Genomic DNA, 14,864 nt, shown 5'->3' with positions numbered 1-14,864 from the left:
TTTCAAACATTACTCATGAAACACTTGCCCCCTAAAGAACATGAGCACATCTCTGTTTAAACAATAGTTTAATAGGTAACATTGCTAACAATGGTGTTTTCTAATCGTGTATTAGTGTTTTACAAGAAGAAGCACAAGACTGGGTTTTAGTTACTAGAAAAACAATGAAGAGAGTACATGATTACAGTTCTGCAGAACCTCAGGAGGAACCCTCAGGAGCGACGCTCTGTGTAGTGAGACTCCGAATCCCTCACAAACCTCCAGACAGACTGCAGGGGATCAGGAAGTCAATCAGAGCATGGTGAACGTCTGTTCAGGAAGCTCCACCAGATTGAGGGTGATTTCTCCTGACGGAGACTGCTGAGCTAAACTCTGCAGCAAGGAGATGGACTGTGTCAATGCGTGCATTCCCTTCTGTTTCTCAGCCCAGGGTAGACTGATCTGTGTGTGTGAGAGAGAGAGAGACAGAGAGAGAGATAGAGAGAGATGTATTGATACTGCGTCTCTTTCAAAATGAAATAAGATGAATAATACAGGAAGCGGCACTTCCTGAAAAGAAAAAAACATGATATGCATCATTGCTCTCAGCAAGTGACTCGTGTAAACCCTCGAAGACACAGCAGTTTCTCTGTTTACTCAAAATTTACTCAGATTTACCTTAATGATGATGAGTTTCTTAGAAATGTCGTCGCCTTCCAAAAGTTCCTCTCCGAAACAGAGAGTGATCTCAGTTTCAGGTTGTTTTCCTCCATTATGGAACTGCTCCAACTCTGAAAGTAAAAACCAGAAGAAAAACAGGATATTTAATGGCATGTGCTTTACTTATAAATTAGAAATAACGTTGGAGATAATTAATCGTGATTGGACAAGAAAGGCTTGACCAGTTTAACCAGTCAGAAACATGGTTCAAGGCTGAGAGAAAGCCTATAAAGCCTTTAAAGTGTGAAAGAGTCTATTCCACTTAATCTCAGTCAGACCTGTTGAGGTTTTAGTTGGTTGTAGGACCTCTGGTCTGGACATTTTGCAGAGCATAACCAATAATGCGACCATGACCATACTTGACTGTACCACCCTAACGCTAAAGATCTCGAGACTCCATCGCTGATTCCTCAAAGCCAGCTCCAACTGAGACACAATTTGAGACAAACCCTGATGATGAAGATCTTGATTAAGGACCCAATTGTGGCAGCTTATGCTGGGATGTGAACTCTCCCAGCCCTTACATGGACTCTTCACCCTTCTGCCACCTGGAAGAAGGAACTAGAACATCTGTGCTCCCACCACCACCTGATTCTACACCAGTTTCTTTCCTAAGGCTCTCAGATTACTCAACACCTTACTGCCTCCAGCGCTAACCTAGCCAAGTCAAAAGACCTTACCCAGAATGGTGCAACACCACTGTACTTTACAATGCTACCCCAACAATTACCAACAAGACCAATAGGACACCCACTTCCCTAAAGTGATGCTAACTCGACTTTCCCCCGATTATATTTACCTTGTTTGAAGAATTGTTTGTTAAAGATCAGGGTCGGTTTCACGCCTCTCTCCATCTTGCTTGCCGTGTCCGTGAGCGTGTGCGGTCCCTTCCAGAAAACCCGTCCCTGACAGAGACGTTTGGCGTAAACACCTCGGCTGGACGTGGTGAGAACAACGCCACCTTCCATGTACGGCATCAGGGTGGAAAGGGAGCTAATCTGATTGGGGGTGAAGTTGGAGGGAGGAGGAGGAAGAGGAACTCGAGGGAAACTCGCACTGTTTATAGAGGGCGGACCTGGGGATGGCGGGAAGAAAGCGATGCGAACATCATCGCTCATCACCTCTTTCTTCAGCACCTCCACTCCAAGGTAATAAGCCCTTATGGAGAATGAGGGGCATTCTACGACAAAGAGAAGAATCAGTGGTGAATCAGACAAGAAACTGCTGAACAGATATGAAGACTCTACTAATGAGCGTGACATCACTCACACAACATCACTACTAAATGATTAATTATTGTTTTACCTCTGACGGGTCCAGGAGGGATGGTTTCCACTGTGAGGTTTAACTGGATCTCATCAATGACTGGAGACGAGAAATAAATAATCATTAGCGAGAAAAAGAATCAGCGTTTTAGAGTCAGAATCATCTCTGAGTGAACTGAACTATTTTGCGAGTAATGACTCTCTCACCTTCGTCGTTCTTCGTCATATCAACATGCTCTGTTTGTTCATCTGGATGAAGAGTGATGTTAGTTCCTGTAGTGGCCTCAAGTTCCTGTAGGTCAGCAAACCACAAGAGGGGGAAAAAGTATATTTTTAATGCATCCAGAATTTAACAGCACTTCACTATAAACTCATTCGTCAGTGACTCTTCTTTATCTCTCACCCTGGTAATGCTCTGGACTGCGACAGCTGCCTCCTCCATTTTAATCCAGTTCTTCGGACTCTCTTTGCTTATCTCCGAGCTGCTCTTCCTCTTCCTGTGTTTGCTCCTCCGCAAGTCTTTCTCCTCTTCTTCTTTCTTCAGTTCAGTCAGTCCTGTGCAGGGAAAAATCTTCACTCAACTCATGTGTTGGGTTTCTGTCAAATACTTTCACAATCATCACATTTCACTGCGAACCACTTCAACAATATTCACCCACTAATATGAGTCATGAGAAAGAAAGAAAGAAAGAAAGAAAGACCTACAGACAGACAGACAGGCAGATGGATGGGCAGACAGACAGATGAACAGACAGATGGACAGACAGGCAGATGGATGGACAGACAGACAGACAGACAGATGAACAAACAGGGTGTCTCACCCTGCTCATCGAGCGGGACGAGGCGGTACACTTTGTAGGGCTCGGAGATGTCAAGCTGTGACCTCTCTGTGACCTCACAGAACTCAGGACTTTTATTCAGAGCACAGCGCAGCCTCGTCTTCCATGAGGCGGGACCGGCCGGTTCGCTATCAGACAACTTCCCCTTGAACTCTGCCCACGCCTACACACACACACACACACACACACACACGGTCACAGGCCATGTTGAGTTCCTGTGTCTTTTTGCCAGCACATAACGATACTTATGAAAGCAGAAGTGCAGGTCATAAAACTTTAAGAAATTTAAAAATAAACGGTTTTACCAGCACATGATGATGTTGCACATGGCATTAAACACCTTTTGGAAAAAATAGTTTCAGTTCTTTTGTCAAAGAAAACAGAACAGGGACCTTGAAGATAGCAGCGTCCTCGTCACAGCGGAAGTCGTGTTTCGCAGCATGTTTCCACGGGATACGAAACATAGTCTTCTCCTCATCATCCCATACAAGACCACGGTATTTCCCACTGCTCACCTGCACACACACACACACACACAATAAATATTAGTACCATTATGATAAGAACTTAATTTTTATGATAAGAAAGCAGTGTTTATGTTTATACACCTTGTTTCTCGTGTACACAGTGTGGTATTGAATGTGGGAAAAAGAAAAGGCTGAAAAGAAAGAAAGAAAGAAAGAAAGAAAGAAAGAAAGAAAGAAAGAAAGAAAGAAAGAAAGAAAGAAAGAAAGAAAGAAAGAAAGAAAGAAAGAAAGAAAGAAAGAAAGAAAGAAAGAAAGAAAGAAAGAAAGAAAGAAAGAATGCACTAACCTGCTCCACCATCCATGAGCGAAGCCGGCGTGTACAGCGGGTTTTACCCGGCGCCATCTGAAACAACAAAAGCAAACATTACTAACTCGGTGAAAAGTACACTTTCTGAGGGGTATGTGAGCGGTACTTGGTGTGCAGATCTGGACAGTAATAGTAATAAAAAAGTCAAAAAGTAATAGCACCCCTGTCCCACTGGGCCAGTGGTAGCTCAAGTGGTTAAGGTATATTAAGGTATATTAACACAGTAGTTGCAAGTTACATGCCACTTACTCTTCTTTTTCTCAGTACACTGTAGAATTCGGCGATGAATTACACTGGAAATGAAACAAACGGAGCAGTCTGTATCGCTTACAACTGTACCATGTTGCCTGGTTGCCTGTGAGAAAAAAAAAGCAGCAAGTTCAACAGAAAGCACAAAAATGAGGAAACTCATGGCAGCAACACTATATATATATATATATATATATATATATATATATATATATATATATATATATATATATATATATATATATATATATATATATATATATATACATATATATATATATATATATATATATATATATATATATATACACACAGATCTGGAAAAAAATAAGATCAGGGCCAGGGCTGTTTTGGCAGCAAAACAATATTAGGCATATTATATCAGGCATTATATTGTTATGCCTGGTCGGTGTAAGAAGACAAATTAGGCAAACTATATATATATATACACTACATTGCCAAAAGTATTCGCTCACCCATCCAAATAATCAGAATCAGGTGTTCCAATCACTTCCATGGCCACAGGTGTATAAATTCAAGCACCTAGGCATGCAGACTGTTTTTACAAACATTTGTGAAAGAATGGCTCTCAGGAGCTCAGTGAATTCCAGCGTGGAACTGTGATAGGATGCCACCTGTGCAACAAATCCAGTCGTGAAATTTCCTCGCTCCTAAATATTCCACAGTCAACTGTCAGCTGTATTATAAGAACGTGCAAGTGTGGAAGTGGGAACGACAGCAACTCAGCCACGAAGTGGTAGGCCACGTAAACTGACGGAGCAGGGTCAGCGGATGCTGAGGCACATAGTGCGAAGAGGTCACCAACTTTCTGCAGAGTCAATCGCTACAGACCTCCAAACTTCATGTGGCCTTCAGATTAGCTCAAGAACAGTGCACAGAGAGCTTCATGGAATGGGTTTCCATGGCCGAGCAGCTGCATCCAAGCCATACATCACCAAGTGCGATGCAAAGCGTCGGATGCAGTGGTGTAAAGCACGCCGCCACTGGACTCTAGAGCAGTGGAGACGCGTTCTCTGGAGTGACGAATCACGCTTCTCCATCTGGCAATCTGATGGACGAGTCTGGGTTTGGTGGTTGCCAGGAGAACGGTACTTGTCTGACTGCATTGTGCCAAGTGTAAAGTTTGGTGGAGGGGGGATTATGGTGTGGGGTTGTTTTTCAGGAGCTGGGCTTGGCCCCTTAGTTCCAGTGAAAGGAACTCTGAATGCTTCAGCATACCAAGACATTTTGGACAATTCCATGCTCCCAACTTTGTGGGAACAGTTTGGAGCTGGCCCCTTCCTCTTCCAACATGACTGTTCACCAGTGCACAAAGCAAGGTCCATAAAGACATGGATGACAGAGTCTGGTGTGGATGAACTTGACTGGCCCGCACAGAGTCCTGACCTCAACCCGATAGAACACCTTTGGGATGAATTAGAGCGGAGACTGAGAGCCAGGCCTTCTCGTCCAACATCAGTGTGTGACCTCACAAATGCGCTTCTGGAAGAATGGTCAAAAATTCCCATAAACACACTCCTAAACCTTGTGGACAGCCTTCCCAGAAGAGTTGAAGCTGTTATAGCTACAAAGGGTGGACCAACGTCATATTGAACCCTATGGATTAGGAATGGGATGTCACTTAAGTTCATATGCGAGTCAAGGCAGGTGAGCGAATACTTTTGGCAATATAGTGTATATATATATATATATAGGCATTTCTGGTCCCTATTGCTGGGGTTTTTCCAGCTTGCTTTTTGTCAAACAGGCTAATTCTAATTTGGAAGACAACATGGGTAAATTTCTCAGAGTCACTCTTCTTTCTCATAATTAATTTAAATTTATAGTTACTTAATGCATCTTAATGCACCCATGCAATCTTTTTTTAATGTGCTCCAAACACAGTGTGAACTTCCTCGAAACTCAGTATCAGACTTCTCAAGGTAGCGGCACTTCTAGCAGCGCTCTGGACGGCCTTGACCTCAGCTTCAACTCCAGCTGCAGTAAATCTGATGCAGCAGTTCAAGCTCCATTTCTTTCAGCAAAGGCTTGTCAGACAAAGGCTGCTGAATCTGTTACTACTACAACAAAGGCCACTTGTACAAAGTCAATAAACACACCAAAACATCACGTCCCTCTTGTCGGGTTAAACCCTACATTGTTAAACCAATAAACAGAGAGTCTGATACTACTCATGCTGTCTTCTCGTCTTTGCCACACGAACACAAATAGAATACAGGCTAGATCTCAAAACAACACTCCCACACTAGAAAACTGTACTGATGACATTGTTGACTAGTGTGAGCACCATTACAGTGTAGTTAATGTGAATAACGCCATAATGCAAAACATATAAGCTTTTTTCACTAATCTTTACAGATGATGGAGCTCATGATAGTAGCAGCAGAAAGCCAATTTGTCAGTCTGCCAATTTAAATCAGGAGGAACTTCACCATGCAGCAAGATAATGATCCAAAACAACAAAGAGGAACAAACTGGAAGGTTTTGGACCGAACATGCCAATCAGCACATCTGAACCCAGCTGAGCAGCAGTTCACCTCCTGAAGACTAAAACCAAAACTAAAAGTAACACAGAAGGAAAATGGGGCAGTTTGGTGATCGCCAGCTTGATGTGAGGGAAATTCAAGCAAACAATTTGATTAACAAATGTTATTTATTCTCAGACTACGTTTGCGCGCCATAAAACTGTTTTCTGCCACAAAGGTGCCATGTCCTAAGTAGATGAAAACATCTAGAAGTAAATATCAAGAAATCTAGCATCTCATGTTCATCTCAAAACCAACAAACTTCCTATACTTTCTGCAGGGGCGATATTTCAACCCTGTAACCCTTGTCTTTCATAGTTTGCTGTAATTAGTTCCCCCCGAGTAACCAGATTGGTCCTTTAACTGGTTCCTCATGTAATCCTCGCTGCATAGATGGCAGTTAGCGCTGCTAAAAAACATTAGATGCTTGAGCCAGAACAAAGAATTTGGAGGGGGAAATGACCACAAACACAAACACACACACCCACACACATATGCGGTTGAGCAACCAGTTACAAAAGTGCCATCTCTGATGCCCAGTTTGTTTTCAAGGCAGGGGGCAAAACATTCAACTGGAGCCACACTGAATGAGTAAAAGACAAATTATCTGATATTTTGGGTCATTTTTCTATTCCTAATAGAAGAAAGAGAAACATTACAGCACATTGAGAAAGAATCTCATCACCAGAATCTGTTTACTCTGAATATATTTTATTTCAAATCCTTAACTGTTAATTATAGAAATATATGAGCATTTGTTTTTTATTGACCGGAAATGGGACATAGGTTCAGGTTCATTTATTACTCATAAGGTATGAGGAAGGAGAAAGACTTTAACTCAGTCTATAGGTCGGTGTTACGCTCCAGACAACTATAACAGATCAAACCATATTATATTTCCTGACTTATAATGTTTTAATATGTGGCGCGTGCACACTGTCTTCATTCCCTTACATTGTTTTTTCCATTCCAGAAACGACACCAGCAAAACTTCAGTATCAGGATCAGTGTTCATGACACAATAACTGAGTAAATGCAATCGAATGACTCTTTTATAAAAGCATTAAAAGCTAAAGATTGATCAAATTTAAATCACTTATTTATAATCTGGCACGTGAACCGCAGTAGGAGATTCGTTTGTTAATTAAGTTTCGTTTACCTTCTGTCGATCGACTTGTCTTGTTCCGTGGTGAAAGGGTGTGTGTGTGTGTGTGTGTGGGTGGGTGATCGCTGCTGCTCCGGTCACATACACACACGGCTGTTCCCAGTTTCCGAGAAATCACGTGATCACTGCTATCTTGGCTTGAACCTTTTATCCTCGCCGCCAGAGGGCGACAAAAACAAAAATGAACGTCATGCGTTAAAGCTGGTGGTGTTTTATGTAAGCAAGTGTAATCGGTATGTAATTAATAACGAATTGTTTAGATATTGTAATAATAATGTAAGATATTGTTATAATCGATACGTATATTTATGTATATTTTATGCTTTTAAAATAAGGACATTAGGACGTAGATTTAAGATAAAGGTGCACCCACCAGGCATAACATTATGACCTGCCTAATATTGTGTTGGTTCCTCTTTTGCTGCCAAAACAGCCCTGACCCATCATGCACTGTGTATTCTGACATCTTTCTATCAGAACCAGCATTAACTTCATCAGCAATTTGAGCAACAGTAGCTCATCTGTTGAATCGGATCACACGGGCCAGTCCTTCGCTCCCCATGTGCATCAACAAGCCTTGGCCGCCCATGACCCTGTCACCGGGTTCATCACTCAGACCACTTTTAATAGATACTATATTTAATAGATACTGTCCAGCTGCAGTTTTGGAGATGCTCCGATTCAGTCGTCTAGCCATCACAATTTAGCCCTTGGTCAAACTCGCTCAAATCTTTACTCTTGCCCATTTTTCCTGCTTCTAACACATCAGCTTTGAGGACAAAATGTTCACTTTGCTGCCTAATATATCCCACCCACTAACAGCTGCCATGATGAGGAGATAATCAGTGTTATTCACCTCACCTGTGCTCATAATGTTATGGCTGATTGGTGTATATTTAAAAGATAAAGATAAAAGGATATTTAAAATGTTTATTTTTTTATTGAGTTTGGGACAGACAACTAAAACAACTAAGTTTGCATCAAAAATGAGAATCACTTTGCAAATTCATGACGAAATATTGCATGCTTATGGTGTTACAGGTCCTGGTTATGTGACTGATTACATTTTTGAACATTTTTCTCATATTGAATAGAAGAAAATGTGCATTTAACTATTAAAAACATGTCAGTCCTTGGGTTAAGGTTTCTTTGCTGACATGTTGTATTTCAGTGCTCCTAAATGAATTACAGAGTTTCCTCCCACTGTCCAAAAACCTGTAAGTAGATGGACTGGATATGCGAGGATGCTGTAAGTGTGTGTCTCTACAATGCATTGTGTTAGATTCTCACACCCTGTCCCCAGTGTTACACACAACAAAGCTCTTACTGAAGATTAATGGATAAAAATGTACTTTCAGTCTAAAACAACGAGTTATACAGTATTATGACTCGTTACAGATGAAGCAAATAACAGTGATTATTATACATCATGCAAGTAAAATGGTTAGACTTTCAATCACTTGATATCACAATATCATAGAAAATAAAGAAAAAGGAAAAAGTAGCTAGATCTTACTTTTCTTCTTTCTATAATCTTTGTTAGATGTGTGAAATATTCCAAATATTTACATTATGGGGTTAATGCGTTCAGGTTATGGAGTTGAATAAAACTGCTGTGTCTTTTTTTTGTAATTCTATGCTTATTTATTTTTGTCGTATCCGTATATGCCACACACACACACACACACACACACACACACGCACGCACGCGCACTCACACAAACTAGACCTCTGAAATAAACAGCCTCAGAGCAGTTACAGGTTTTTAAGATGGTTTTTGTTGCATTTAAGGTGGACTGGATTTATACCGAAAGCGTTCCAATTTTACGCTTTTAAAATGAAAACTAAATTAATTTCTAAATGATGTTTACGTTAACGTTAACAGAATGAGGACAATGAATGAATTATGGCAAACAACATATCGTTTTAAGCATATAAATAGAGATCATGTGCTTTAAAGTCCACCTTAAGAGCCACCAGGGCGGAGCAGAAAGAAAGTGAAAGTGCAAGAGGAAACGATCGGAAAAGTCCTCGAGCTCATCTCACTGCATTCATCTCACTCATCTAATCCGACTTGAACTCCTCAAAAATGTCCAAATTTAAGATCAGCCGCGACAACGAGCTCAAGGTAAGACACACACACACACACACACACACACACTCACATTTCCCTGCATCTTACTGACTTTAATTAGCACCGCAATTAAAAACAGCAGGGATCGGCACGGATATGTGGGCGGGTTTTCATAGCTTTATGGGGACCAGCCAATCATGGACAGGAATCGATAAAAGTTTTGACCTTGTGAGGACATTTTGTTTGGTCCCCACGAGGAAAGTGGCGTGTTAACACAAACTGGAACTTTTACTGGGACTGAGGTTAGAGTCAGGGTTATGTTCAGGACTCATTAGTGGCAGTGACTCTCAGGCCAATAAGAGGTCCTCATAGGGACAATAAGATACCTGTGGATTAAGATAAGATAAGATTGAGCATTATTAATCCAGAAGGAAATTATTTTGCCAGAGACTGTAATGTAGGTTCATCTCAAGAGAAGATTAATATTCAGGTTTTATACTGAAAATTCTGTTTTACACACACCCAATGAGAGAGAGAAAGAGAGAGAGAGAGAGAGATAGCAAGATTAACAAAATGTACTTTTAGTTTGCTTTCATTTGATTATGAACTCTTACAAGGATAGTGCTTTAATAAACTTATCCGCCAACATTCACTGAAACTAAATGAAACCTGGATTTACCCTACAGCTTTCATTTGTGTTTAAACTTAACACTTAAACCAAGTACAGCACCAAAAGTAACCTGAACTAAACCAGTGTTTAACCTAAAACTTAAACTACTTCTCTAGCTGAAACTACAACTAGACTAAACCTGGGTTTTTCCCTGAGTCTGAATCAGAGCTTTTCAGTTGAAATGAATCTACACTAAACTTGACTAAACTCCAAACCTAGACCCCAAACCCTAAAATAAACTAAATCAAACTCCAGCTTTCACTGAACCAAAAAATGAAACAAATCCTGAATTTAGATCTAAAACTTAAAATTCCTCTTAAATGAATAGAAAAAAAATGAATCCATAATTTAAGTATCCAAGCTATAAGGATGAATCCCTGGCTTAACTGTAAACCTAGAGGCTCCTTTACAATTACAGACAAAGTTAGTTTCTTAAAAAAACACTAAACACTTCACTGAAACTAAACCTGGGTTTAATTCTTAAAACCAGATTTAATTTAAAAGAGCAATGAATACTGAAATAAACTTTTCACCTTCAACCTAGATCACAGCAAAATTAAAACAAAAACCTAAACAAATATTACGCTTAGTCTTAAACCCAAACCTCTAAACCCATTTCACTAAAACTCTTAAACTTAATCTTTGACCTTTTTCCTACACTGATCTCCAGTTTTGCCTAAGATGCCGATTTGCAACCATAACCTTATAAAACTTATCTTTAAAATGTACAATTTTAATAACACACATTACACACACTGTCTTGCATGGTTCATGTGTGTTATATCAGCTGGTTTACTCGCCAAACCAAAACCATAACACTTCACTTTAAACCAGTCATTACTGATCAGCTGATCTATGAACTCTATGTTTAATTGTTGTTTCATTTTTCTCTGCAGGTTCAAAACTTCCGCCATTCGCTGTATCAGAAGGTAGAAGATCTTCAGGAGATTGACCTAAAATTGCATAAACATAAACTACACACATATATTTCTACAGATGTTCTTTATCAGTGTGTGTCTCTGTAGTTGTGTATTTTATATACATATCTATGTTTTCTTTCAGGCAGAAGATCTTTTCTCAAATCATATCCCAAAGAAGATTTCCCAGCTGGACAATCTGATTCAGGTAAACAATCGTGATGTCTTTTATTCCTCTGACAATACAGTCAAGCAATTTTCTACAACACCATATATCCATTTCTAAATACATACTCCGATCGGGGGTAATCATAACATTATGAGCAGTGACAGGTGACGTGAATAACACTGATGATCTCCTCATCATGGCACCTGTTAGTGGGTGGGATATATTAGGCAGCGAGTGAACATTTTGTCCTCAAAGTTGATGTTAGAAGCAGGAAAAATGGACAAGCGTAAGGATTTGAGCGAATTTGACAAGGGCCAAATTGTGATGGCTAGACGACTGGATCAGAGCATCTCCAAAACTGCAGCTCTTGTGGGGTGTTCCCGATCTGCAGTGGTCAGTATCTATCAAAATTGTTCTTTAAGTCCTGTAAGTTGTGTGGTAGGGCCCATGGAGGACTTACATGACTTAAAGGATCTGCTGCTAACATCTTGTCTATGCCTCGACAGGTCGGGGCTGTTTTGGTAGCAAAAAGGGGGACCATTGCAATGTTAGGCAGGTGGTCATAATATTATGAGTTCTGTTAGAGCAGCTATAAACACTCGTTCCCTCATCAGCCTCTGACTGTTACAGAGCTCTGACACTGGAGACTCCTCCTATAAATGTTAAATAAACGCATATATACATGTGTTTTTTAAAATCTGTGTGGATGGACCAGCTGTCGTATAAGATACATGTCCTAGTGAATGAGCTGTTGCTATAGAAACGGTAATGCAATAGAACGAGTGTATAAATATAAACCTGAGCTACTGTCAGAGCTGCTGACCAATCGGAGTCCAGAGCTCAACAGTGCTGTGAAATGTAAAGTAACAATATCACAGATCTGTAAAGTGATGAATAAACACACATCATGGTTGTGGTAGCAGTGTGAGTAGTAGGGTTCGATACCGTCCCAGCGTCCAGCACTCACATGGTTGTCTGTTTCAGGAGGAGGAACTGTGCGTCTCGGAACTCTCTTCCCTCCATGCAGCACTTGATATCCCCATCCCCGATCCTCCAAGCCCGGAAGAGGAGGTTAGCCTCGCTAATATGAGTAACTCGTGTCATTTTTGTTTTCATGTTATTTAAACTCTTTTTTATTCTCTCCTCCAAACAGGAAATGGAGACAGACAAAAATGAAGAAGATGAGAAGAAGAAGAAACGTAGGTCCCACATACAGTATCCGTAACTCGGTATAACGTTCTCCATGTTGTTGAGTTTAATTCATTTTCCTTTTAAAGGTCCTGTGTGTGGCTTCATCAAAGGAAATGAGAAGATCATGAAGCTGCTGGATGTGGTGAAGCCCGAGATCACGGGGCTTAAGGAGACATGCATCACTGTGAGTCAAGATGAATAATCAGTCGGATAACAGGGGTCAGACAGGGCTGAGAGCATTCCCACAGGAACAAGGCGTTAATATTAAAGCAGTATGTGTTTTAATATAATCCCATTCTTGATGCGAATTAAGGACGTTCCTCTTGTGTCTTTGTTGTTGCAGGTTTCCTGCTGGATTTCACTGCTGATTCCTAAGATTGAGGACGGAAACGACTTTGGAGTCGCGATTCAGGTCTGCTCACATGCTGCCGTTATAAACCCAACAGTAACTAATGAGGACATGAGTTCATGGGCCCTGTTCCTCGAACACAGATTATGATGACGATTTTGACATGACCCTGGATTGTTCAAAGCTGTTGTCCAAATATGTTCAACATGTTTTCCTCTAGTCCTTTTTTTAATACCTATAGTATATCTATACATCTATAGTGCCTGTACACCAAAGTGGGTGTGGCCTAAACAGAAAGGGTTTTTTTCCGTCAGCTCATCTTCATCACCCCAGTCTCCACTAGAGATGTGTGTGTGGGAAAGTTTTTTTTTACACCCACTGATGCCAGACTGAAACCCTGAGCAGGCAGATATTAAGGATGAATCAGTGAAAGCTGTAGATTTACTGCGCTGCACTCATCTTAGCGTGAGCTTCATATCTGCCTCCTGACTGACCCCCAACACCTCCCAGTCACGTGACTTTTCCAGTCCTGATGTACGCCTCTAGTCTCAACCAGCCGCCTCGTGAACCTTTGTGGAAAGCTTTCATGTTGAGAAATAACACATGATCTAATCTTCCTGAATGATGGATTTATTCTTAAAATCAACCCCGGTAACAGCAAAGATTTACCTAGTCTGTGGAATAGATTGTACTGCCAGTGCTCCAAAATGTAATTTTGGGACGTTACTGTACATTAGACAGTATGCCGCGTACATTATTAAATTATGAATAATTCATGTTTTTATTTTTCCAGGAGAAAATCCTGGAGCGAATTGCAGCTGTGAAAACCAAACTAGAAGGATTTCAGACCAACATTAACAAGTATGAATGAATTCACATGTCATGTTATAATATATCATTATATTTGATATATGTATATCATTATGTTTAGCTAAAATAAAACACTGTAGTGACTGTGATATGTGTGTGTGTGTGTAGATATTTCTCAGAGAGAGGCGACGCCGTGGCCAAAGCCTCCAAAGACATGCATGTGGTGAGAAAAGCAGCTCCGTGTCCTAACGTTAGCTGTGCTTCTTTACTTCTGCACCTTCATTAACCCATGCTGTGTGTGATTCCAGATGGACTACCGCTCACTCGTCCACGAGAAAGACGAAGCGGCGTACTGCGAGATCCGGGTCATCTTACTGGACATCCGTGGCTATTACGTCTGTATTCCGTGTGACCGTGTTAGCACTTTATCATGAGTGTTTCATTTCTTGATATATAACAGTCTAACACCCTGTACTGGTGTCTGCAGGCGGAGCTGTATGACATCATCAGCAAGAACCTGGAGAAGGTGGTGAACCCGAAAGGAGAAGAGAAGCCCTGCATGTACTGAGAGCGAGACGCATCGTCCTCACACCCCTTTCACTTCGTCTGTTGGAAATGCTGTTTCTGTCGAATAGTTCTGACCAAATCACGACTACACACTGTAACGACACTCATGTCAAAATAAATACAACCCTAGCGTTTGATATTAAGCCGGTGACTCCGCCTCTTTCTGTCAGCACAAAACCGGAGCCAAACATCCTCCTGAAAAAAAAATCACGGTGATGTGTTACATCATCAAATACGTGAGCCAATCAGGTTTCAGTATGCAAATATCTTTCTTTCTTTCTTGCCAAGCATAAAAGGTGTGATTTTAGAGGTTTATTTTCAGGTTTTTTTTATTATTTAGAAATCTTCATAGGTTTTGCGTGAAACATTTTTGTCATGAAACAGTAACAAACACCTTTTGAAGACCCCGAGAGCTTTGATTTGGTGCGTTTAGTTTCCTTCTGAACCAGGAAGTCAGTGACTGTGTTGAAGGGCAAGAAACCAGCTTAGCAAACCAGCAAAAGTTTAGCAAGAGAGGAGG

The 14,864-nt window shown here is 40.8% G+C and overlaps 2 protein-coding genes across 3 annotated transcripts; one reads left to right on the top strand and one right to left on the bottom strand.

Annotated features, from left to right (window-relative positions):
• Positions 1-51: 51 nt before the first annotated feature.
• On the bottom strand, positions 52-9,271 carry irf9 (interferon regulatory factor 9). Of its 2 annotated transcripts, XM_058405815.1 has the most exons (12): positions 9,114-9,271; positions 7,592-7,749; positions 3,887-3,992; positions 3,617-3,673; positions 3,196-3,318; positions 2,786-2,966; positions 2,368-2,519; positions 2,172-2,256; positions 2,005-2,064; positions 1,499-1,879; positions 658-770; positions 52-441 (listed from the first exon to the last, which is right to left on the bottom strand). In XM_058405815.1, exons 4-12 carry the CDS (start codon positions 3,671-3,673, stop codon positions 292-294), a joined length of 1,302 nt encoding a protein of 433 aa, XP_058261798.1. In that variant the 5' UTR covers positions 3,887-3,992; positions 7,592-7,749; positions 9,114-9,271; the 3' UTR covers positions 52-291. The 2 variants fall into 2 exon arrangements, with proteins under 2 accessions (XP_058261798.1, XP_058261797.1); XM_058405814.1 differs by lacking the exon at positions 9,114-9,271 and having other exon boundaries at positions 7,592-7,822.
• A 308-nt stretch (positions 9,272-9,579) lies between these two features.
• Positions 9,580-14,487, top strand: psme2 (proteasome activator subunit 2). The gene is made up of 11 exons (XM_058405818.1): positions 9,580-9,725; positions 11,238-11,270; positions 11,404-11,466; positions 12,412-12,498; positions 12,581-12,626; positions 12,705-12,802; positions 12,962-13,030; positions 13,761-13,828; positions 13,946-14,000; positions 14,086-14,172; positions 14,265-14,487. Exons 1-11 carry the CDS (start codon positions 9,687-9,689, stop codon positions 14,343-14,345), a joined length of 726 nt encoding a protein of 241 aa, XP_058261801.1. The 5' UTR covers positions 9,580-9,686; the 3' UTR covers positions 14,346-14,487.
• The last annotated feature ends 377 nt before the right edge of the window (positions 14,488-14,864 follow it).

Source organism: Hemibagrus wyckioides, linkage group LG13, assembly GCF_019097595.1.
Source record: "Hemibagrus wyckioides isolate EC202008001 linkage group LG13, SWU_Hwy_1.0, whole genome shotgun sequence".
In the NCBI taxonomy this organism is placed as follows: Eukaryota; Metazoa; Chordata; class Actinopteri; order Siluriformes; family Bagridae; genus Hemibagrus; species Hemibagrus wyckioides.
The sequence above is the reverse complement of the archived record's forward strand: the minus strand, read 5'-3'. Positions and strand labels throughout refer to the sequence as shown.

Coding starts and splice junctions, on each gene's coding strand:
- irf9 (XM_058405815.1), bottom strand. CDS start 3,673: ATGGCGCCGGGTAAAACCCGCTGTACACGCCGGCTTCGCTCATGGATG. Junction 3,319..3,616: donor GCTCATGGATGGTGGAGCAG/GTTAGTGCATTC, acceptor GTGTGTGTGCAG/GTGAGCAGTGGGAAATACCG. Junction 442..657: donor AGAAACTCATCATCATTAAG/GTAAATCTGAGT, acceptor TCACACACACAG/ATCAGTCTACCCTGGGCTGA.
- psme2 (XM_058405818.1), top strand. CDS start 9,687: ATGTCCAAATTTAAGATCAGCCGCGACAACGAGCTCAAG. Junction 11,271..11,403: donor GCCATTCGCTGTATCAGAAG/GTAGAAGATCTT, acceptor GTTTTCTTTCAG/GCAGAAGATCTTTTCTCAAA. Junction 13,829..13,945: donor TTTCAGACCAACATTAACAA/GTATGAATGAAT, acceptor GTGTGTGTGTAG/ATATTTCTCAGAGAGAGGCG.